This window comes from Nipponia nippon, unplaced genomic scaffold (assembly GCF_047370975.1).
Source record: "Nipponia nippon isolate SJK-2023a ecotype South Korea unplaced genomic scaffold, ASM4737097v1 scaffold_1, whole genome shotgun sequence".
Classification (NCBI taxonomy): domain Eukaryota; kingdom Metazoa; phylum Chordata; class Aves; order Pelecaniformes; family Threskiornithidae; genus Nipponia; species Nipponia nippon.
In genome coordinates this window covers 143,525,730-143,551,061 of record NW_028262290.1, presented here as the reverse complement: position 1 = coordinate 143,551,061, position 25,332 = coordinate 143,525,730, and the positions used below count along the sequence as shown (strand labels likewise).

The 25,332-nt window shown below is 41.5% G+C and overlaps 1 protein-coding gene across 7 annotated transcripts in view; it reads left to right on the top strand.

Annotated features, from left to right (window-relative positions):
- Positions 1 to 25,332, top strand: part of ADAM22 (ADAM metallopeptidase domain 22) — a 140,814-nt gene that overhangs the window by 44,516 nt on the left and 70,966 nt on the right. For all 7 annotated transcript variants that reach the window (XM_087775578.1, XM_087775561.1, XM_087775550.1 and 4 more), the window contains exon 4: positions 18,457 to 18,523. In XM_087775578.1, the coding sequence (XP_087631704.1) occupies positions 18,457 to 18,523 (67 nt within the window). The remainder of the gene's footprint in view (positions 1 to 18,456; positions 18,524 to 25,332) is intronic.

Below are 25,332 nucleotides of genomic sequence, written 5' to 3'. Positions count from 1 at the left end.
TGTTAAACTGAATTCTATTTAAGGAGATTTTAAACTCAAATATTTCGATACAAAATACAAAACCATATGTATTTGGATAGTTTCTGTGTTATTTTTCATGCCTTCCACAATGAAAAGCTGTAGGGTGTATTGTACCAAAATGAAGTGAGCTCTGCAAATGCTGGAATTTTCCATGAGAAACGTGTCTGTACCCCAGAGATTGTGCACCTCAATGAAGAGAAAGCCAGTTGTATTTAGAAAAGGGTTCTGCTCTGATAAATTTTGTTTCCCTTTAAAATATTTCATAAGAAAATGTAAGATAGGTCAGTAGATTTTAATGATGACAGCCACTTCTTGTAATGCAGAAGTGGTAGCAGGTCTGTGTTCCCCTATTGTAACCCAAAATACTAAGCTGTTGTGCAAAGCCTGAAGTCTGTTTAAGGTGATGACACCGATGTTGGAAGAGCTGGAATCCACCGATTTTGCGGTGTGTCACCCATCAGCCGTTTGGGTTTAACCATGTTTTCCCACAAAGTAAGTTTCCATGAAACTCGTGCGTCTCTCTAGAGTTCCCTTCCACATATTTATTCTCTTGTTTTGAATGTTTTAATGCTTACATGTATCAATCTCAAATGCTTGATCTATATTCTGTTGCTTAAATAAAAATGGACTGGTTTTCAGAAGTGCTGCACATTTAATACACTCTGCTTTGTTAACAGATATAATGACTGCTCAGCAGCTCAAAATATCTTGTGTAGGTTCTTGAGAGAAAACGTCAATTTGGGAACAAAGAGGGAAGAGAACCGACAGTAGGTCCAGGACTTAAAGCCAACCCTGTTATATCTCAGATTCACAGACATTTCCCAGTTAGTCTTGTCTTTGCATCCTTTGGTCCAATGAATCCCTTGTATGGTGCAGAGTGGAAATGATGGACTTGATGGCAACCCAAGAATAGTCTGAAGAGCAATGATTAGGGTACACATCTTATTATAGATACTGCAGTTATACTCAATCAAATCAGGGCTTTGAATGTGAGTGTACAGGGTTGTGCAGATCTTTGGCTACGTGGACACATGTTTTGAAAAAAAAAGTTTGAACTGTTACATTTCTGATTAAAGTTTCACTTTGGAAAACTTGGAGGATTTTTTTGGTGAAAGCCATTTGTTGGAAATTCCTGACCAGCACTAATTAAAAATATGTTTTCAGGGTGTCTGAGGTGTCTCAGACATCTCGCTACCTGTTCTTACACTCTAAGTCTCTAACTGCTAGGGACCACAGTCGTTTCCACCTCCACACAACACAGGTCTGTAAGCAAAACAAATGTAAATGGAAAATGCATTTATTCCTGTTAAGGCATTCTTTAAATTTAGGCACTTTACTTTTGAATTATCTTTTCTGTAAGGGTATATATATTTCTGATTATGCCAATCGGTGTTTGAGATTACATCACCTCTCCCCAAACACTGATGGCTATATGCAGAGTCAATTAGCTTGTAAGGAAATATGCATCAATGTATATGTCTTTGTGATTTAACAGCTATATTTATTTTTCTAACTTTCATTTTAATACTCATCTCCAAATACTAAGGTAGAGTGCTGCAGATTTCAGTCATACCAGCAGTGTTTAGCAGATGTACTGAAACTATTCCCATGAAAAACACATTACAGGATTGGTTAATTGGTAGTATCATTGTAAATATGTCTGTCTCTATTTTTGTGAGGGGGAAAAATAGTCTGGGTTAGATATATACAAAAAAATATATATGTATCTCCCCATAAGTCTTCTAATTTAAAAACCGTTCACATCCTTGGAGGCTGGTTAGCTTTACTTTATAGTTTAGCTCAGCTTTAAATTCTATGATATTGTGTGGAGCTTTTCGAAGGCTTTTTCTTGTTCTGCAAGCCACATTAGCCTCCCTGATGATTGCTCATCAAATGCATTGCACTGTAGAACTGGAGTCTTAAATCCAGTTTTTATTATAAGTAACACATGACATGTTAGAAGGATTATTTTTAGAAACATAAATAATTTAAAGTAGAAATATATAGTAAGGAGGATAATAAGGATATCCTTACACATTTTTTACTGAAGAGAATACACTCTCGAACATGTGCTTGTCAATGTGAGCTGTAGGTATAAACAGCGGTGCCATTTATCTAAATTAATGTTTGCAAAACCACACATAACATTCCTTAAGAACTGGTGAATACTGTTGTAAGTGAGAGGCTCTCAAACCCTCCACTGAGGCTCTGGTTTGTATTCCTGGGGGTGTTCCCCCACCTGATTTTCAGGCATGATGAACAGAGGCACGTAAATTAGGAGGCTCATCTCCCAGGATCTCTGTAGACAGCAGGGAGAGCATGGGCTCCTGCAGAGGGTGGTCAGGGCAGGAGGCTGGTGGAAGGGTGATGTCTCACCTTTGTGTGCAACTGCTCACTCTCTGCACTGATTGTGCAGAGGGAGATCCCGTAGGGACCAGCCTCCCAGTTGGGTGTACCATTTCACTGTGGCTCAGCAGAGTGAGGGAGGCGGGGATGATTTCCTTGTCTCTTTAAAATGTCCTTCTACATCTTCAGCTGCGGAGGTTCCTCTAGGACACCAGGTTAGCTCAGGATGAGGACAAGTGAGGAGCTGGAGCAGTTCTCTTGTTAAAACCGTGTCAGTGCATCACTGAGAAGCCAAGCAAAGATAACAGGAGATTTGAAAGTAGGTTTCTTGTATAAACGCTTGGTCAAATTCAAACTCATCATTCACTGAACAAAAATTTTAATTAGAGGCAGCTCCACACTCGGATGCAGATCACAGCTAGAGCCATCTGCATGTGACCGTGTCCCTGGCTGATGGGGTGGCTTCACAGGCGCTGGGTGTGCTCTCAGCCGCAGACTCTGTCAGCTGGCTGTGTTTTCCATCTCAGTTCTGGATGCACAAATGGACCCTTGGGTGGACAAAAGGACAGGAGTGCAAGAGGGATAGTGGCACTCAGAAGTGATGCTGAGCTCTCTATTCCCTATCCCTTTGCCTAGCAACAGTGGCACTTTTTGCTATCAGAGGCCTTGTGATGAAGTGCTGTGCAGAAGGAGCCGTTAAGGGTAACTGAGTCAAAGGCTCTGAGAGGGAATATATGTTGTACTGTGTGCTCTTTAGGGCAGTTCTTTTGTTCTTTCAAGGTTTTCTACTGCACTGCTATGTAGCATTTAAAAGGGTCTGCAGCAGTTCTGCACTGTTAGACGTTCATTTTTTGTTATGAACAAGCATCTGGCTATGCAGTTGCTTTGTGAAAATTAACTCTAAACAGACTTACCTTTTGGGCTAACAAGAACCTTATGAAGTTTAACAAAGACAAGTGTAAGGTCTTGCGCCTGGGAAAACACAAACCGGGAGTGCAGCTCAGACTGGGATCCACCTGGTTGGAGAGCAGCTCCGTGGAAAGGGACCTGGGGGTCCTGGTGGACAGGAAGCTCAACATGAGTGAACAGTGTCCTGCTGTGGCCAAGAAGGCCAATAGGGTGCTGGGTTGCATCAAAAAGGGCATCACCAGCAGAGATAAAGAAATCATTATCCCACTCTACTCGGCGCTTGTCAGGCCACACCTGGAATACTGTGTACAGTTCTGGTCCCCGTTACACAAAAAAGACGTGGACAGGCTGGAGGGGGTCCAGAGAAGGGCCACCAAGATGCTCAAGGGTCTGGGAAGCCTGCCATACGAGGATAGGCTGCGAGAGCTGGGTTTGGTCAGCCTTGAGAAAAGGAGGCTTAGAGGCGATCTCATCACCATGTACCGGTACTTAAAGGGGAGCTACAGAGAAGATGGAGACTCCCTTTTTACAAGGAGTCACATGGTGAGGACAAGGGGTAACGGGTACAAGTTCCTCCCAGGGAGATTCCGATTGGACACGAGAGGTAAATTTTTCACAATGAGAACAGTCAACCATTGGAATAATCTCCCCAGGGAAGTGGTTGACTCCGCTATGCTGGACATGTTTAAGACCCAGCTGGACATGGTGCTGGGCCATCTCGTCTAGATTGTGCTAGAAAGGGTGGACCAGATGATCCTTGAGGTCCCTTCCAACCTGGTATTCTGTGTTTCTGTGATTTCAGTTATACTCAGCTGTTTGGAGAGACATTGACTTGGAGCCCTTTGGAGGAAAACAAAGCATATGCCAGAACAGCAGAATATGTTCCTGCTCACTTCTTTATCTGCTGGAGTTGCTTTCATACTTGCATCTTTTAACTCCTCCTGCAAAGATGCACTTTGCACCGTCACTCTAGTGCTCTGCTGCGACACGTTCAAAACGTAACTGTTTGATGCCAGATAGTTGCCAAATTGCAACTGACCCTTCTTTGAGTCGTACAGAGCTGAGGTGGCAGGTGCTGAGCCTGACCTACAGAAAATATGACAGTCCTGGGAAAAAAATCTGGAACAGGTTAAGTAACCTCTGAATGAAGAGGTTAGTCCTTTGAAAAGTGATAACTGGAGTTGGCATGCTCAAGTATGAAGATCCCTTTTCATCCTGAAGAGAATACTTCAGGATAAAAATAGATAAGATGAACAGATAATAATAAATAAGATAATTCTTAGAAATCTGTTCTCATTTTATAAATGGGTTTATAATATTTCTATCTATAGGCACATCATGGTTGAAAGATGAGAGGCTACAGGAAAAGACAAAATAGTCATAAGGATTTGCATTATGACAAAAAGAAAATTTTGAGTCTTCGCTGGCACCATAAGCCTACTTTAGAGAAATTGTCATGGCAAGCGTTCTGGAGATGTAAGGAGGTGGTGATTCAGATTTAAGACCCTGTGGGAAGAATGCAATATACTTGGGTCTGCTTTGACCCTGCCAGTTTTTCCATCCTGGGATATGTATCTTCTGAAATTTAAACTATTGCTCAGGTGGCTGCATGAGAAGTTGCAGGCGATTTATTTTTGAGCATGGCTGAATAAAATATGTCAAATTCTGAAAATGTCTGTTAGCACATTAGACACACCAGTAGGCATGCAGGATAAAGCAATTTGGTTTGTGTTTTGAGTCAAGAGAGAGAGCATGTAGTCTGCTATTTTCTAATCATAAGAATTTTGAGTTAGACTTCTCCAAGCAGACAATTCTGCAAACAAGGCTGTGGATTGGTCCTGATTTAAGAGGGAATGGGTATGAAAGATGAGAATAAAGGGATAGAAAAAGGTGTGGTAAAGGAGCAAGAGAAGATGAATAAGCAAATTGGATGTATAATGCATAGTGTATTGCTGACAGATGCCTCCCAGGGATGTAAAATATACCCTATATAAATTTATACGGATATATAGTATATAGAGTCTGATCTCTGTGTATGTGTGTGTATATATATAGGATATATATATATATGTATATAAGAAATGGATGGTAGCAGCAGAGCATCAGTCAAATGAGAACTTCTACCAATGCTACATGAGGGAACCAGCTACAAAGCTCAAGATTTTGTTTATAACTTTTTTTACCAATCAATGCACCAAGTTAGCTGGATATATGAACGCTGTTAGTAATGCCAGGGATTTCATCCTGTGCCCTTTTTACTACTTAAAAATGAGCCGTAGTTACGTCACCTACCAGTGTAACTGGCCTTAATACAGTTTGGTTGCCTTTGAGAAGGAGCGTGAAGATGGGGAGTTTTGTATGTAGAGGAGTGAAGCTAGTGTTAGGGTAGGAGGGATGTGATACCTATGATAAGAAAACGGGGAAATATTTGCACCCTGCGGGTGTTTTGCTGTAGGACTGTCAGTATGAGTTGAATCATAGTCTTACCCATGCAGCAGCAGAGGGAAAACCGTCAAAGCTGCATTTTCAGAAATGGATCTCCAGTTACAGACGTGGAGCAGTCTCTGCAACGGATGCAGCTAGCAGGGTGCTCCTGACCACTGTTGCTCTGTACAGCTATTGTAGGTTACGTGATGTGGATATGAACCACGTATTGAAAAGCAATCCTGTGCTGATATGTAGAAAATAATTTGCATCCTATAAGCACAAATATGTTTTCTCTCAGAGTTTCAAGAAATGACTTTGGATAGAAAGGTAATTTTAAAATATCAACCCGAAGGAGCAGTGACAGTGATTAAATACAAAGAAAATGAAACTGCGTCATACCAATGGTCCATCTGTCCAGGCATTGGCAATGGGAGATGCTGTGAAAGAGCACTTGGGCTGGGCCACTTTCAGGGCCCATTCCACTCACTCCCCCCAACATCCATGGCTGTTTGATTGAAGATGCCAGAAGGCACATCCTTGCATATGCCTTTTGGTATCTATTTATGAACCTGTTGTCCATGACCTTAATCCCTTTCCGGGATACCTTCTGATACTATCTGCCTGTACAGCTTCCTCTGGCAACGTGTTGCAGAGATTCACAACTTATTGTGAGACATAGTGCTTTCTTTGATCTGTTTTACATTCTTCTAATTTCTTCAAGTACTTTCTTATTTTACTAATGTGTAATTAGGTGAATAAGAGCTTTGCATGAATTCTGTCTATGGCCCACATGACATTGTAAACCTCTATTATATTCCCCCACCCTCACCCTATTCTCTCTTCTCCAAATTGAAGAGCCATTTGAGTTTAGAGAGGATATTTACTGGTATGTAACACACAGGGAGGCGAAGTAACCTGCTGGGTGATCAGCAATGCCAGAGCCGTCTGCCAAGCCAGACAAATCTGACTTGGAACATCATTAGGAAATGGATTTTTTGTCTCTCTCAAGCTAGCTGTTCTCTTGCAGTTGTATATGCTAAATGAAGATTGATGATTCTAAGTTTGGGGAGCTGTGATAATTCCTTGGACTGTGGTTAAATGATTAGCGTTGTCTCAGAATCTGGCTCCTGAGGATTCGGTGGTTAAGGGACTCTTGTCTTCCCACTCTTCATTCATTTTTAAGATGATCCATAAATTTTATTTCACAAAGCTTTGTGTCATTTGTCATGTGTGGATATGCTGTGAGATTTCCCTGGTAATGCAGACTGTTTCTTCAAGAGACTTCTTTCCTTGTCTTCCTTAACTGTGCATTTGGATTTGTTTGCATGGTTTCAGACTAAAAGCCTGGCTCACTCACAAATGCATTGTGAGACCTTTGACTTCCGATCTGGACAATGTTCTTTGCTATTAAAGTGGATCTTTTTTATCAGAAGAGAAGGATTACAGTGCTGCAGCAGGTACCTGTAATTTCAGTTTCTTGCTCTTTAATTTGCCTGACATTGTGGATACTTTTCACATAATGACTCATTTTTCCTTAGCCCCTCTACCAGTAACAGGCTTTTTTCAATGTCTCTGTGTTTCAAGCCCATGTCTATCTTCTTGATGTTCTGGCAGATTGTCTCCATCAGGATAGTTACTAGAAATGAATTAGTTCCTAGATTTAAGGTTTACTATCTTTTGAATTAAAGCTATTTTCAGGTACACCCTTTTCTAAAGATCACATGTTTTGTGAACAAAAATAAAAGTAGTGATAACCACTTTTTCTGATCTAATTTCTGAAACATCTCAGGTACTTGAACAGTTGATGCATTCATTAAATTAACAATAAAAACAAGCTTCTCCATAATTTTTCAATCCATATATGCTAATATTGTTTAATTATATAAAAATGCACACTGTTTAGAAGAAATTATTCTTCTTCATGATTACTAAAAAAAAAAAAATTCTTGGGGCATGAGCAACATTTCAAATTTCAGGATAAAATGCAAGTTATAACAGCAGGTAACCATGAGTTTAAGGGGGTGATCGTCCTAAGTGTGTACAAAAGAAATGACAGCACAGCGGGGGGAAAGCTTTGCTGTCATTAAGGATGCACATTTTAGGATGGATGTGTTCAGTGTTAGTGCCAAAGTGTAAATGTAACATTGAAGAGATACTGACTCCTTTGCTGGCCTTTCTTGGCATCATGCAGAAGTGGGAAGCAGTGGCATGGGAATGCTGGTTGGTAAGAAGGGGTTATGGGCTGGGGAATAGAGGAGGAGTAGGAATGTGGCCAGGGAGAGGGGGATCTGAGGACAGAGGAGGTGGGTATGGTGATGGGGAGTTTGGACAGTCAGGAGCTGGGGCAGAGCATAAGTGGCCCCCTTGGTATTCCTGTTTTATGCAGCTTAAGTTTTTTTGTTTTATTTGTGTAATCAGATGCTATTTGTTGCCAAAGTAAGTCTGGGAGTGAAGCAAGGCTGTGCTGGCAATGAGGCGGTTTGCCGGACAGTCCCAGTTTACCCCTTACTGGGTTGGGAAGTGCGTATGTACAAAGCAAGTGGTGATGCCTGGCCCCTTTGACAGGGATCTCCTGTGTGGCCAGGAGAAGCGTCCCCCAAAGTGATGTCTTCACTGTTTGCTCTAGTGACTGTCTGTTGTGCTTCGGGTGCCCTGTGAGCAGGACACTTGGGATCAGCAATGAAGAGCTCCAAGAGCTCCTGAGTTGTCCTAACTGCAACACAGGGCAGGACACATCTGAAATGTGTTATGACGAAAAACACGTTATATTTCTACAATACATGGCTTTGTGACGTTTCAGACTGGGCACCTAAACCAAACCGATAGTTTACAGCTTTCTAGTACTGAGGAAGACGCTAACACCTGATCTCCTAAGGGGAAGTATGTAGAGGACTCAGTATTTGTGTTTTTGCAAATACTTTGAGAGACCATGATGGAAATGCCCATGAGTACAGGAATAATTTGTATATTTGCTCCAGGGATAAATGATGTATACAGTAACTAAAATTTGAGGTCAAATCTTGAAGGAAGCTACCAAATAAAAATATTTAGTAACTCCCATTCACTACATGATACACGTGTCCTGTGCAAAATGTATGTGCTTGTTTTTAATAGCATACAGTCATGTCAGTATCATGTTGAGATGACTGATATTTTATAACACTTAAGCATTTAATTTTGTGTTTCTCTTTTAATATAATGTTTGTGGACAATACACAAATATGAACAAAGAGTTGGGTTGAAATGTACTTGAAATCACAAATGAGTTTACTTGGGAAGTGATTGTCCATATAGTATAAAACAACCTGACTGTATGATGAGGCATATTAAAAACTGGGATTAGACCAGACTAGTAGTTTTGTGCAGGAAAATGTGTAGCCTGTGCCTCTCGTGTGCTTGCCTCTTCCCTTTATTATTAATTTACCATCTTCTCAAATACTAAAATTAACTGTTTATCCTGACTTTAAAGTAACAAGCGTCCAAACAGAATGGCATTGAGGAAACTGCTTTGCCCTAGTGGTATGAACATGGTCTAAAAATATCTGCTCATTTTAATAGGACTCCTTCTGAAATTTCTGTAGGGAAAAAAAGTAATTGCCTGAAGATATACGGGAGTAAATAAAGCAGAGTGAGGTTTTATTGACACTTGCATTGCCATCAGTACTGTAAGGAAAACTAGGTAAGGAGCAGAGTAAGTGAACATTGCCCAGGCTGCTTTCAACTCTGGCTGTGAAAACAGAAGTTTAGAGCTAGAAAAATCCTATTTCATCTTTCTGCCTGACCAGAGTCTTGCAAACAGGCTGCTGTCTGCTCTTTATGCTTAGTAAAGTCTCTAGTTTATCATTACGGCATCTTGAGTAGCAGTGTCTCCCCTTGGATACTGGGAAGAATCTCTGCAAGGGGCGGGGTGCAGCTTCCTTGTTAGGGCAGTAGATTAAATCTTCCTGTTGTCTGAAAGAGAAGACTGTAATCACCTTCCCTCCACCGCCAGCAGGATGAATTAACTGCTGTATTGAATTTGTGCCCTTTGCAGCACTTGTGCCACAAAATGTTTTAAAATGCTTTCTTTAAAAGAAAAATTTTTCATTATATATCATATCAGATATTATTTATCAGTTTCAGTATTTATGTGAAGAAATGGTAATATTGATGCAAGAAATATTAACAATAATTTCATTTAAGTTGCAATAAAAAATAGAAACTGAAATTGTGATTTCAGAGCTGCTTTAGGTTTGTGTTATTATTCTTACTTTGTTAGGGTAGGGAGCTATATTCAGATTTCATTAAAACATAGTGGAAAGAAACGTGTGGTGAAATATTATGAGTCAGTAAATGATTAGTTTGTAAGTGTCTCTTCCTAGCTGCAGAACTCAGATATAAACTCTTAGTTTTTTCCCTGGAAAATACAAGCAGTATCTGTTCATCATTATATGCAACATTTAATTTCTCATAAAATTGCCCATATGGTCATTTAGATAGAGGAGATCAGACTGAATTGCCAAGGTTGAAAAGGATGGGCCAAAAAGTCCATGGCGTAGTAACCGTAGATGGACAGTGGCACCACAGAATGCCTGCTGGCAGTGAGAGCTGGCTGTGCTTCAGGTACAGTTCACGCATCAGGATATGGCCACGCCAGCCTGAGCGTTGAAACTACTGCTGTTGCTTTGCAGGTTTTCGTTGCAGCTTTTGTTGTGTCCTCTCTCCTTTTTTTATGCCAGTAATAGGAACCATGTGCGTAACAGAAATTTAGTGAAAGTAAGCAAGAATGTCTTCAGCCTGCTTAAACCTTTTCCCATCAAGAAAAGAAGCCAATCCAATAAATCAAACACATACTGTTTGTAAGCCAGAGCTGTAAGACTTCATCTCTGATGCTAGAGGTGGAGGCCCTGCGCAGGGCTGCAGAGTCACTCTGCAGTTTGGTGTGTGTGGGAGGGTGCAGGGCAGTTACTATTGTGTCCTGCAGGCAAATTAGCTATTAAGGCATAAAGGGACTAAGTGCATTTTCAAGTCAGATGGCATTAGGGATCTACGAGAGAAATCCTGGAGGGGAAAAAATTGAGCAAATGTTAGTATTTGGAAGAAATTTCATCAGAGATTCAAGTTGTGTACCATTGTCTGTTACTGAAATGTGAAATTAAGCTCCAAGAAAGGACTGAGACTGGGTACGACTCAGCATTTGTGTATAATCCCTTGAGGACTCAAGCCATTCGTAAGTCCCTAGTTTCTTTTTGGAGAAAGTCTTAAATAGTCAGTAGGAGTAGAAACATTAAGAAGTTACTTTCTCCCTCCTCTCCTTCATATTAGCAGCAACAAGAATAGAAAAGCACAGTAAGAATATTTTAAAAAGGGGAGAAGCTTCAATTTGTACAGACAAGAATTGGCTCCGTTTTTCTCAGTTGTTTTTTCCTTCCTCTAAGTAGGCACTGTGAAAACTGCTGCCGTAAGAGAAGCTACCTAATTCTGACTGATTAGTCCATTTAGCTAACTTAACAGATACAGTCATTAAATTAACTACCCACACAAAAAGAAATTCAGCAATTCTTTTGAGGGGAGGAGGGGATGAAAGTTTTAGAGCTGTGGCTATTAAAGCAGATAGATTAATGGAGTATGGAGATAGCTAATCCCCACCGAAGTGGAAGGAAAGATCATGTATGAGCAGAGAGAAGGTGTGTTGGTAGGCATGAGGATAAAGGAGAATTAAAATGTCCTAGCTAGTCAGATACAGAAATCTGCTGGCTAAGTGGCTTTTTTGAGTTTATCTTGCTGTATTTTTGAGTTAGCTCATGGCTGATACTGAAAAGGTTTTAGGACCATAGTGTAATGCGAGGTAATGCTAATTGTACCTCGTACTCTTACTGACTGGCAGATAGAAACATCCCTTCTGTTCCCTCTCATCTAGTTTTCCACTTTCTTGGTCCTTGTTTCATGATAATAGTCGACCTACCTTCTCTTCCTTGTGTACAAGACGGGCTGTTCTAAAAAATAACCTCCCCTAGTCTCTCCTTCCATATCTATGAGTCCTGTTAATAAAAGGAGTCTTTCAGCACTTTTCTCAAAGCAACACGCTGGTAGCTTCCCATCTTCTACAGTAATCTCCTATATGAATCTGATTCCCTCCTTTTTCCCTTCTTTTGAGGGGGATAACTTTCCCTTATATAATTGAGTTATAATTCAGACCTTTCCAGGTTACTTGGTAGAGGATGTACACCATCGGGAGAAAATCTTTCACCTGATGGCAAGTTTCCTCATCCTCATGTGGTCGGTACCCAAACGGTGCCCATTCCTTTTACCGCAGCCCTCTCAAGCACGATGTTGCAGGAGGCTCCCTTTTCACAGCTTGCTCCTGCAATTTGGGTTAGCATTAATTGTGCCGTTGATATGGCGTCTTTCTCTTATCAGCATCTCCGTCATTCCCCTGAACCTGTCATTTTCTCTTGAATGTCTCCATATGCCTGTCGACAGTTTCCTACTGGCATTCGACCCGTAAAGGCCTTTCTGCTGATTTCAGCTAAAACTCTGTCTTCTTTTTCGGTAATGCATCTGAGTTCAGATCTCTCATTTGATGTCCTTGTCTGGCACCATATTTAATCTGAATTTCAGGTGTATGTAATGGAGAGTTGTGGAGACAGAAATCAGGGTGAACAGACAGACGAAATGATAAAGAATTCCCACAGTGTCTAAGGAGACACAGCAACAATATCGGATATCATGAAGCCAGTCATTTCTCTCATTTATAACACTGATACGCAAATAAAGATGCATTTCAGTACTATGATTATGAACTCCCTTTGTTTCTACCTTTCTTAAGTTTGTAATTTTTCCTATAGCCTCTAAAGAGGTCCCTATCATTCCTGCTCTTTTTCTTCCATAACTTCTAGGCATTCCATCTTTAGTCTCTTAAATCTGGAGAGTTAATTTTTGTGCAGAAGCTGGTGATGGGCATTTTCCTTCTCTTCTTGAAATTGAAAGTTTCTGTTTATTTTCCAGGGACAATTCTCAGTTTGTTATCCATTTCATATTCAAATGCAAACCTGTTCCCTTTTAAAAAATCTTTAATGGCCTCTTTTTTCTTCTTTCAAGTTGAAGTGCTTTATAATCTCCTGTTTTTTTCTTTCTGTTTCTTTAAACACTTGGCCTGTTCTGTCCTCTTTTCTCTTGCCACCTTATTTTTTTTCCCCTCTCTTATTTTCCCCTTTCCTGGAGCAGCCTCTTTCTGCTGGGGAACCCATCTATTTCCAAAGGTCATCTGTTTCCCTGGGTTCCCAATCCCAGCTTTGATTTGGTAAACCTCATATGCAAATGCTACAGTTAATTCAAGGTAGAATTTAAGTGCATATACATGCATGATCTTGGATTAGGATAATTTCCTTGGTTGGGGCCCTCTTCTGTAAGAAAATTCCCCCAGCTGCCTCCTCCTGTTGTGACTATTTGGGAGAGTTGGAAGAGCAGAGAGGAGCTTGCTCATTTTTTTGTTTTGGCCCTCAGGCTATTGGGTCTGTATGGGATGGACTCATATGGTTGTGACTTAAGATATGCTCCAAAAAATGATGCTGCTGTAAACAAAACTACACTACTTGATTTGTGTACATTTTTAAAATAACAGACCTCTGAAAACAGAATTGCTATTATTAGCATAACTGGTTTTTCCTTGTAAAAACCACAGATCACATGTGCTTTTTTCCTGTGAAATGTTTTATTTTTAGGTCTTAACATAGGCAGGTTTTTGCCATGCCTTTTCAAAGAATTTGTGTCAATGCATCAGCATTCTGCAGTATTGTCTTTCATAGTGTCGATGTTTTTTTCACTGTGATTTTCTACATCCCTTGTGTTTCTAAGATTTTTTTTTTCACCATCTGTTTTTTTTCACATGCAGATTTTCTTTATGATTAATACCAAAACTACTACTAAATTATGGCTATTTCATCTCTGCCATAGGAAGGGTTGTACAATATATGTTGAGGTGCATATTATTTTAATGCTGATTGCTCAGTGTCTTATAGTGCTTAAATAATTTTCAGCATGTTTCACAAGCATTAAAGTAATGGCTTTTATTAAAATTACACAGTTATGTGCCTCACTGTTACTGAAGACAAAACATTACTCCACCTATGAGGTGATTTCATGAGAGAAGCATATCTTTTGGCATAAGTTTACAAGACTGTATAATTGTTAGGTTGTAGCTTAGTTTGTAATAGCACTGATTGCATTATTGGATCTGCAAGAGTGCTGTGTTTTTTATGATATTTTCTGTGCAGTGAGTCATAATAATAATAATAATAATAATAAAGCATAACACGGCATCATTTGTGGGTTTTTCTACTGATAAAATATTCCTGGACATATCCTGCCTGCCATGTTACTTAGCATAGGCTTTTAAAATGTCTTTAAATTTCAGACCTGTCATCTGTTTGTAAGCTCTGGGCTTGGTCCCCAGGAGCTGTGCATGGTGTTTCCCTTCCAGTCAGGCTCCTTTCGGGAACCGAGGCACCTGGGACAGACCTTGAGAGGCGGGGGAATGCCAGCAGCTCGCCAGCTGTTTCCAGCCCCTTTGTGCTGAAAGTGGGGACTGAGCAGGAGGACAAAATGGATGGACCTCCTCAGGAATTGTTCTCTTGGCCTACTTTGAAAGTAAACACAACTAACAACCTGGGTGTGTCCATCAGAGGGGTGGTGGGTGGGAGGAGAGCAGCTGACTGACCACCGGCAACCCTGGAGCTGGATGCTGGGGGACCCTACATAACCCCCAGGAGAAACAGGGCCCTGCCAGGGTGCAGCCAGAGCAGCCCAGGTCAGGTCAGAGGGATGTTTGGCCAACTGTCCTGTCCCAGCGACCCAAGGCAGATGCTGAGGGAGAAGCAGAAGAGCAGAACAAGCATATATGAGGCTTCCCCAGAGTCCTTTCCAGGACTCCAAGACTTTCTGAGTCAGGTATGATTTCTGTGTGTTTGGCAGCCCTCAGTTATGTCCATTAACTTGTCCATTCCCAGCTTGAACCAGTACAGACCTCCAGCATCCATGCTTTCCTGGGGCAAGAGGTTCCACATTGTAACCAGGGTCTGTGCCAGAAAAGGTCTCTTTTTATTAGTTTTGAGCTTACTGGCTTCTTCTGTTACCTCCTAGTTCTTGCATTGTACAAGGCAGAGAATGATCAATCTCTTTGTTTTCTCATGCCAGACACAATTTCCAGATCTTTGAGAACATAACATATGATCTTCCAGAACATAAAAACATTAACAGCAGTATCTTTTAAAAAGCAATAATTTTGTCAGACCCACATGAGAAGACCCTGTGCTTCTCCTTGTCATCCCTCCAAATACAATTGTAAACTCTTGAGTTAAGTGATTCTGTTTGATCTCTGTCTTTTGTACTGTGTACTGACTTTAATATCTTACATTTTGTAATCTCTTGCATCTTCCTTGGCACAAAACCCTTTGTGGCCATCAGATAAGGAGGATGACCTTAGTTTAACTGAGTCCCCCAGAAATAACTAAAAGTAGAGCCCTAAGCTATAGAGGTGGCTTTAGTAAATCGTGGATGCATAGACTTTTGCTGGAAAGAAGGTGTAGTGAATGCTGAGAAACTATATATCTAACTTCAGCAAGCTAAACTAAATACATTTTAAGAGAGCATCTGTCTGAATTTCTAAATCTGGAAAAGGCATACAGACCTTACAGAAGTCCTTGAGCTTCTCCCAGGTGGATGAGTATTCTAAGTATTCCCTTCTAAGAGGAATCAGAGGACTGTAATCAGTAACTCAAACGACAGTATCTCTCTTAGGTGCTCCTCAACAATGGGTTTCTCTCAGGCTGCTGTGCAAAGCATCCATGTAGATATATGGGCCTGACCAGAATTAAGGGGGTCCTAGAGGGTGAATCTGGAGGTATCTGCTGATGCTGGTTCTGCAGTGGACGAAGGAGTCGCTCACTCTTTCTTCCTTCCCTATTGACAGCTGCTCAGGTACCTTCCCTCCCTTGCATCAGCTCTGGAGCTTATCATACCTCTTCACAAGGGACTTCAGTTGCCTAATGCAGCAAAACCATGGGTTTGTTGAACCCTCCCAAGTGTACTTTGATGAGTGCCAGTACTGACACCAAGAGTATTTTGATGAGTGCTTGTGGTGACACAAGGTAGGTTCAACGCTTGCTGCTGAGGGGGCACTGAGACCTCCTGCTTTCAGCAGCAACTGGCTGTGAAATCACTGTGACTGAGGGGGCCCCACCTCCATGGACAGTTGTCCCATGGATGCTCCCATTCAGAAATATATTAGCATCCCTCTTTTTGTTGCCTCTGTTACTTGCACTTAGATACAAAGTCTTTTTTTAACATCCAGTTTCCATTGACTCATTGACAGTCTGTGTACATTTGAGATTCTGCCGGCATCTTCTATAGCCTAATTAGCTACCTTTACATCTTGGTGTATAAACTCTGGTGCATTCAGATCCCCTCACAACTCAATTTTTTGCTAGACTTCAGGAGCTTTCCATTCCCTGGTTATCTCAGGAGCCTCTCTGTGCTTGCAGGTAATGGAACTTTCTAAGCTGTCCAGTACCTTTCTGCAGTATTTGAAAAGAGGTCTCCTTTGGACAGTGGTATTAATCTTACCTCAGTTTGACTGGAAATACATCTTCTTTGATGTGTTCTGGGATGACAGTTGTGTCTTTCAGGAAGACACCCTATTGATCTGGCAAATCATTTTGCCAGAAACGAGTGCAGTCATGCCTCTCGTCCTTACAAACCAGGCCCTCCAAAACAGCATAATAGAAATTCCCTTCAGCCCTTAAGTGCATAAATTTGCTGTTTGTACAATTGAATTTGATCCTATTTCTAATATCCAGTCCTGAAGATTATCCAGCTCTTTCCTGTGGGAGTTTTTTCAATCTTCTTTATTCCCCATGCTTTCCAACTTAGTGTTATCAGCATATTTCAATAAAGCACTCCTGGTTTTTGTGCCTGGGTTATTAATGCAAATACCAAGCTGGCAGTTTGTAGGGCTGATATGGAAGGACCCATACTACCAACCTTGTCCTGCTCGGGGCTCACTTGGGGCAGTCACCAGTGCCTATGTGAGCAAAAAACTCTGTGGCCCTGCTGCCTGTTTAGCCAGGGCGAAGCTCTGGAAAGCTGAGCGGCTGCTGCCGTGGGTGCCGCTCTGCTGTCCTTGCCCTCCCACAGCAGGTCGGTTTGCCTCTAGCCTGGGTGTTTTGCTGTTTGAAGGAGAAACATTCAATTTTGCCTCTTCTGTCGAGGTCTGTGCTCGTTGCCTCCTGTCCCCTCAGTCAACATGCCTGTTGTCATGTTTTCTTTACTGATTCTTCATCTTTTCCAGTTTAATCGCCTCTTAGGTGGGACAATATCAAATCTTTATACGGATTTAATCTCAGTAAAATTTTGCAGTCTTTGAAAATGTTTAGTGAACTTTCTGATGTAGATTATTTGCTTGCCTAGAAAATAGCTTATGAGAGAGAAGATTTGACTGGTTTAGCATTGAAGTGTCTTAGTAAATCCAGCGTGCATTTAACTTATATTACGTTTGCCTCAGGTCTGATTGTTTTTTCTCTTCAGTGTTTGTTCCAAAGCCTTGTGTACTTTTGAGGCTGGGTTTGCTGTTGCCCAATGCATTTTCCTCTGACATTGCTAAAGCTGCAGGGCTCCCAGGGAGAGCGAGTGTGAGGGACGGGCCCCGATGGAGGCCTGCCCTGGGAGCCCAAGGACAGCATGGCCCCTGCCACCTGCCTTAGCGCCCACACCGGGTGGAACTGGCCATGAGCCCACGGTGTGGTGCAGTTCCTGTGGCTGGTGGCTTTGCCTATCCATTTAGCGTGATCCTGAGCTCACCATACTGGCATTACAAGGTCATTTCATTATCATGCTGTTTTGTCCTTAGGAGTCTGCTGGAGGCAGCTGCCATTTTCCCTCAGATACAGCCTGCTGCAGGAGTGACTCCAACTGGTTTCTCATCCTTTTGCTTTTTTCTTGTTTTAAAGTTCACCTAACTTCCCTGCTGTTTGCTTTTAGTAGCAAATAGAAAAGCGTCTTGAATTAAAATCATTATCAGTGGCTGGTTTTGAACATTCTGTGAAGAAACCTCCCCTCAGTTTTCCTTGTCCCACCTTCTGGTATTAAAAAATTAATGTATCCCATTGTGCTGGATTTGGCTGGGGTAGAGTTAATTTTCTTCATAGTAGTTAGTATGGGGCTATGCTTTACCTATTAAGCTGTTTTAACCCCAGCCAGCAACTAAGGACCACACAGCCACGCGCTCGCTCCCCCCTGGTGGGATGGGGGAGAGAATCAGAAGAGTAAAAGTGAGAAAACTTGTGGGTTGAGTTTAATAGGTAAAGCAAAAGCCGCCCATGCAAGCAAAGTAAAACAAGGAGTTCATTCCCTACTTCCCATCGGCAGGCAGGTGTTCGGCCATCTCCAGGAAAGCAGGGCTCCATCACGCGTAACGGTTACTTGGGAAGACAAACGCCATCATTCTGAACGTCCCCCCTTTCCTCCTTCTTCCCCCAGCTTTATATGCTGGGCATGACGTCATATGGTATGGAATAGCCCTTTCGTCAGTTGGGGTCAGCTTGTGCACTGTGTAACTCCATTGGAGGTGGTTGTTTCAGTGATTTTTATGAACATTTTAGGAAAAGTATCCTGCAGGTTTTGCCCTTTTCAAATGTAAATGTTTAATCAATGCTTGCTGAGAGGGAGTGCAAGAACACATGCACGAGGCTTACGGTTCTTTTTTTCTGTTTCTTGCAGTGACCTGCTGTCTTCTGAATATCTTGAGAGGCATATTGAGCAAGGTGGGAAGACAGTGGAAGTTAAAGTAAGAATTTCCTTTTTATGCTTTGCTTTTTTAATTTGCTTTGCTTTTGATGTTAATGCAAACTCACCTATTTTCTTGCAAGGAGAGATATCTGATTTTTAAGGTGATTTGTTTTACTCTTCTGAGGCAAGCATGTTTCATGACTTCTAACTTTGCAGCTTTTTAAATAAGACAAATAAAATTTTTTTGAAAGTTTATTACATTAATCTTTATATCAAAATGGTATCCATGAAAAATGTATACACGGTAGTTCTTTTTACTAGTAAATATAATTTACTTTTGATGCCTATTGAAGAAAATCTTTCTGGTTTGGTAGCTAGCATTTTCTCATTGTACTAAACTCCAAGTTTGTTGTTTTTAATGAGCTTCTTCATAAGTTTGAGAATAGCAAGATTTATTGTATAATATTTCCAAATATCTAATCACTGTCTCAAATTGTGGGTTTCTTTCTCTGGGTGTTCGTTGGCATGATGGCTACACGATCCTGTGTGTTGCAGTTGTCTTCTGTGAAATGTCCCACTGCCTTTGCAGGAGTGCTTTGTTATTTGCATGCAACATGGGAGAATTTTTTTGAAGACCTTCTGTTTGTTAGGACAATATTTTGTAGATGTCAGGTATAAAATTGCTGTAGATTACATAAAATGTGCATGAATGAAATATATGCTGTGCATAATGGAAACTCTTTAAATTTGCCTATCAGGTCAATATTTGTTCAAAGTTTACATTTTATTAAAAAAACCCCAAAAGTCTTTTACTAAATCTGAGATCGCCTAAATACCCTGAAACAAATGTGTTAACCTCTGCAATGTAAAAGTGGAAGTGGAAATGGACAAAGCAATCCTTTAGCTGAATCTTTAGCCACTGAGTAGCTGAAGATACACTTCCTTTGTTTTATCCCTTCTAGCATTTGCGAACTTGAGATCTGCTTTCTTTTTTCTGATAATAGTCTGCATACATTATCAGACTGAGGCAAGCACATATGTGTTCCGTTAAATTGTAAAGCCTAATTTCTCAGTCAGCCATGCTCTGCAGTCAAGAAGTCTTGACTCAGATTCAGAATATGAGTCAAAGCAGAAATAAAGATAATAGCTGATATTAATAAGAACAAAACAATCCATTTGTCTGCGTTAAAGCATATGTGCAAGTTAGCTAAGTTAATCTATCTGAGTCCCATCACTGAATTAGGACAAGTCTGTTTCTGATGAGCAAGCCTTAATCAAGCGAGGAAATGTTTGAAATCAGTGGCTCTTCTCATGTAAGTACTGTTTAATTGCATGGGGAAGAGATGGGAGGATCAGGCTTTTCAGAGAAAGGGTCATAAAATGTTTTCTGTGCAAAATATCTCCCAGCCTCCAGGGTCCCAGAGATCATTTCCCATTCAGTTTGCTGCCGTGCAGGGTCATGGTATACTTTCAGGGATGGCCAGCACTGCCTTGCTCAGTACTCTCAAATCTGCTTTAAGTAGAGAACCAACATTGCTGCGTTGACCTTGATGCTCGAGATGAACCAAATTGGGAGTGAAAGGGTCACGAGGCTGCACTGCAAAGGAGGGCAGTTGCTGCTTGGCTGGTGCGTTTTCCTCTTCATGCTGCCTTGCACCTTGTGCACCTGCAGGCAGGGGTGGCTGGGGTTTGCGGGGGGGCTCTTCTGCCCCCTCCTCACCCACTGCTCTGGGAGTTTGGCAGGTAGCAGTCCTACGGAAGCATGCCAGGAAGGGGGATGTATATTTTTTGCTTATTTTCCTGCAATCAGGTTTCTGGGATTGGAGGAGAGGGAAGCAGCTGCTGAGACAAAATGTCCGGAAGAGCCGGTTGGCTGCAATCATGGGCACATTTTCAGAAAAGTTCAGATATCAAAAGATTTTTGGAAGATGCAGGCTGCCGGGTACATTTTGATGCCAGACAGTGAGTGAAGCTAATTTCAGTACCCAGTAGCTGTTTAAAAATAAATCTGATTCCCTTTGACCAGCCAGTATTTTTCAGAGCACCTGTAAGTGCCCTGGAGAGCCCTGCTCATTCGTTGAGCAATTTCTGAAAAGCCCAGCAGCATCTGTTTTGCATTTGAGAAACTGAACTCTGGTTTTACATCAAATGTTTTGAAAATCGTACTGCAAATAAAAGAATTTTTCATGATGGTGGTTTAGTACCTTCAATTTCTGTGGAAACTGTTTACCATAACCAGTAAAACCACCTTTAAATTGGTACTTACAATATGTACCAGGCAAAACATAATTATTATACTAGATTTTAGAGATTGTGCAGATTGCTTAGATACTTATTTAAAAATAGCTAGTAAAAGGGTGCAAATTATAAATAAATCACAAAGTATGCACTCTGCTACGCAGCATATTCTTAAGCAGAAGCAGGAGAAGAGGTATTTCAGAAGGGAGCCAGGCTTCTATCAGTTGCTTCAATGTGCTGCTCTTCTCCCACCTCTGTGTGATTTGTCTTTGGCTGTAGGCAGAAACAGAGGCGGCCTGGCAACATCTCTTGCTGCTTTGGTGGGAGAAATGGTGACAGAAAATGTCCATCTGCCATCCAGTGCCAGCTGCAGGCTTTGAGCAAGCCTGTTTATACAGCAAAAGGGCCTCCTCTGTTCTTGGCCTTCTTAGTGATGTAAGGAGAGGTATAATTTGAAATACATATATATTTTCCCCTTGCATTTCTCAGTGCAGGAATACTGCACAAACATGCAAATTGTCAGTGCTGCTGTTGTGCCATCAGCAATATGGGAGAAGACAGGAGCTTTGAATGCTGTGGGAAGGCAGCTGTACGTACACTCAGCAGTTTAGGAATGTTACAGGCATGAATGTGTCCGGGAAGCAGATGCCTGCCTTGGCTCATACGCGATGTGGAGTTGATAACTACTTCTGCCACTCCTCCCCCTCTCCATCCCCCCCAGTAAAACTTCCTGTGCTGTAAAATACATATGGATCTTCTGCCATTACTTAGAGTGCTTCAGAGAGGAGAGGGGGACAAGGAAGGGGAGAAACATTCAGATCGTTAAAAAGTGCCACTTTGAAGGAGCAAAGGGATTTTTACAGGGAGGAGAGTCCTCAGTTTAACACACCTTTTTATTATAAGAGAAAGTTGAATTACATTTGATTGCTGCATAATTCATTAATACATTGGACTATTTTGAAGGTGGAACATGTTACACATGTTTTTGCAGGGTGCCAGCATTTAGCAGCTGCAGAAGAGAGGCTTCTCTGTGAGATGTCCTTGTTGATTTGGCACAGTTAGGCAGCACCTAAGGCATTCTTATTAAACCACTAGCAATGTGCAGTGTTTAAGAAAAACAAAAGGAGGTTGAATTATTTCAGTGTTTCCCCCCCTACGCCCTCCTTTACTTTAGATCATGTCTCTAACTGCTAGGAAAGCAGCAGTATTGGCCTAAATTCCCTCTGGTAGCAAAGAGAATGATCAATTAATAAGAAAGAGAAAAACCCTTCATGCATTGCCTTTTCCCGATTGTGTCAGTCCAGATCATGCTATGCTCACAGCACATAAATACTCAACTTGTGTATACTTAATGTTGCTGCAGTATATCTCTGTGTCCTTTTATCTCTCTCTCTCGTTCTCTCTTTTGGGTTATCATTCTATCACTGATGCTGTCAGTGAGATGAAAGGCAAAAACCAGCTATAGTGCTGAGTAATTCACATTGCTGGATTTTTCTCCCTCAGAATTAACAACTGATATCTATTCAGTGACATTTTCTCATATAAAATATTTCAGTTTTCTTCTTTGGAGAGCGTAGAAATAGATGTTTCTGCCTGTATTCCCCCCCAAACATTGGACAATTCTATGAGTTCTTAGAAAATTGCTTTCTGAAAAAAATTAAGCAATGGAAATAATTCAGATCCCAGTCAGAGAATTTACACAGGTAGAGTTGTGGTAGATAAATGCCATGAATTTTTGATGGCATGTTTAAAAATAACAAGAAGGATCTATATTTCATAATCCTAAAATTCTTGTGTGGTGGTATAAACACAGTATGTGTATTGTGGGCACAAAACTACAGCAGGAGTGCTCACAGCATAAAAGAACGTTGCTTTTTGCTTCTACTTCACAGCGTGTTCGTAATCATGACAGCATCGAACAACATAAATGGAATAATATTAAATGCTAGCTACTGTTTTTCTCCATTGTAGTCTTGACAGAGAAGCTTTGGCCAAACTTGCCTTGTGGTTTAAGATTGCCTTGTGGCTGTGCTGAGCCGTATTGCTGGCCTCCGCGGTGCTCAGCCGCTGCCTGTGCAGCAGCGAGCGTGGGCAGGGCAGTGCCCGGTGCCTGCCTTCCAACCACCCGCAGCCGTCCTCTCGAGCTGGGGTGCCCCAGCATACCCTCTTGCTCTGCAGTGGCTCTAGCAGAGGTGCTGTCATTGCAGTTTGGGGAATGAGGGTTGTGGGGCAAATGCATTTTAATGCTGCACAGCAAAGCAGAGCTCTTAGTTTGTGCAAAAATAGTCATTATTTTCTTTTGTTATGTGCGTTGTTTGGCTAGTAGCGTGCACAAAATGCCTGTTACTGTAGCTTACAGCTTTTTTAATGCCTGTGCACAAGAGGGGAAAATTACTGTTCTTCGTTGCCTTGCTGTGATTAAAGTCTCAGCTTGTGTGTGCTATGATGTGTATTTGAAGGGCTCTTTAAATGCCCTTTTTTAGGAAAATAAGTAGAAGGGAGAAAAATATTAAAATCTTGAAAGGCCAAAGAGGGCTGGGGACCCTTGACATGATGGGTATTGCTTTTTCTGTTAAACTCCCTCCTTCAAATCTGGTCTGCTCGAGGAGTTGTTAAGGTGCAGTTCCTTGACTAAGGGCAACATCTGTGTCTGTCACGTCTTAGTGCCTGTGTTTGATGAGACCTTATCCTAAGTAGCATTCCAACATTTCGCTGTGTCGCCACAGGTACGAACTGATGATAAGGCTACAATAATTTGTGGTGCAGCCAGAATAAATGCCAAGCCAGTGAGCAGGTCATTTTTATCAGACTGGTGTGTTTCGAATCTTACAGCAGGGTACTTCCAGCATCTTCCAGTTTTAAGGGCATCCACTGTCTGAGCTTCGTAGAAGAATCTTTTAATTTTTCTTCAGCTTTTGGTAACTCACTGTTTTATAACCAAAGAGGAAGGCGTTTCAACTTGTCAGAGAAGCCCGTATGCTAAACAGGCTCTCCTGTGAAGGATTACATTTTCTTCCTGAAAACCAGAGCACCAGTTCGGTTGACAGGAGGGGATGGGAGGGGAGCGCAGGGAGGCTTTGCTCTGGGAGGCTGGAGCCTGGGGCTGGTGAGGAGCTGTGTGTGCATGTACCCGGAGCTTGCACAACCTGGTGATGAGCCCCTAGGGGAGAAAAGAAACTGAAAAGGAACAAATAATAAATAATGCAGGAATTATATATGCCTATTTCTGGCAGGGCTTTTTCAGCTGTGTCCGGAGACTAGAGAAGCTGTTAGTACCAGAAAAATCCCTCTCTTGCTTGTTTGAGAGAAGATTTTGAATAAGGGTTCCCGTAATGTCGTCAGAGCTCCCCTCCCCTACTCCCTCAACAGGGCTTTGCTTGCCTCATGGCAAATTATTAACAAATCTAGGCCATAATCTACTTTTTAGTGATAGCGATAAACTAGCCGAAGAAGAGCTGACAGGGGGTCTGTGAGTCTGACACAGTTTAGCAGGGAATTCCTGCAAGGTTGATCTTTAGATGGCTCTCATCAAATATTTTCATGAATGACTTAGGTAGGGAAAACCTGTGTGTATATTAATGAAATTTGTTAGCAGTACAAAACTGGGAAGCATTATAGAAGGATCAGATGGAGAATTGGCTCTCTTTGACCCATGGAGTAAATAAAAATGGATGAAATCGTATAGAACAAATGGCAACTTCTTTCACTTAGGGACTAATTATACACGTTCTTGCTGCACTATGGGAGTTCATAAATCGAAAGTTCCACAAGAAAGAGAAGATCAGAGTGTAGTAGTGGAGCAGGGAATGACTGTATGGTTCATACTTTACAGGATGCTGCCATCGCAAAGGCAGCTGTGGTCCCAGAGTATACTGGTCGAATTACTTCCCGTAGATTTTGGCTAGAATTAATGGTACTGTATGTGCTTCATGAAGAGTTGACAAAATTTTTAAATGTCTGTGTGTTTTCAGTTACTCCGGACATCTTCTTTTTCAGCAGCGTCATGCTGCTGCACTGAGTCAATAGGCATTGAGAAATACCTCGCCATCCTGTTTTAGCATTGTTTGAATTATGAAGGCAATTCCTTTGAGGTTTAGTAAAACGTAGTATCCTTTGTGGGGTACCAGGGCAAAATAATCAGCCATCGTATATAATGCATTTGCCTGACCTGATGTTCCTGCAGGCTGGCACTTCTAACATACATTTGCATTAATATTTTTTAATATCTGTTTATTTCCTTGCTATTACTAGCTTACTTTCTACATACATCCTGCTACTGAGAAGGATTTCCTCCTGTGGTATCTTTCAGTATTAGGAGTCCTTCCCAGGCCATGTTTTTGAATATACTACACTAGAATGAATCTCAGATCGTGACTCATGTAGGACCTTGCAGGTTTAATTACCTTGTCTTCCTTTTCTTTGTGACATAAAAAAATAAATTCAGTTTTTTTAGCTAGTCCTGGAGGGGAAAAAATTTGTCAGAAAGTGGAAGCCATCAAGAGCTTAAAACGTACATCCTGTTGCAGATGTGGGCCGCAGTGATGAAGTCCTGGTTCTGCTGAAGTGAGAAGTTGAGTGACGTTGTGACCATCAGGAGACACCTCTTGAGTACTCTCTGCTGCAGTTTTC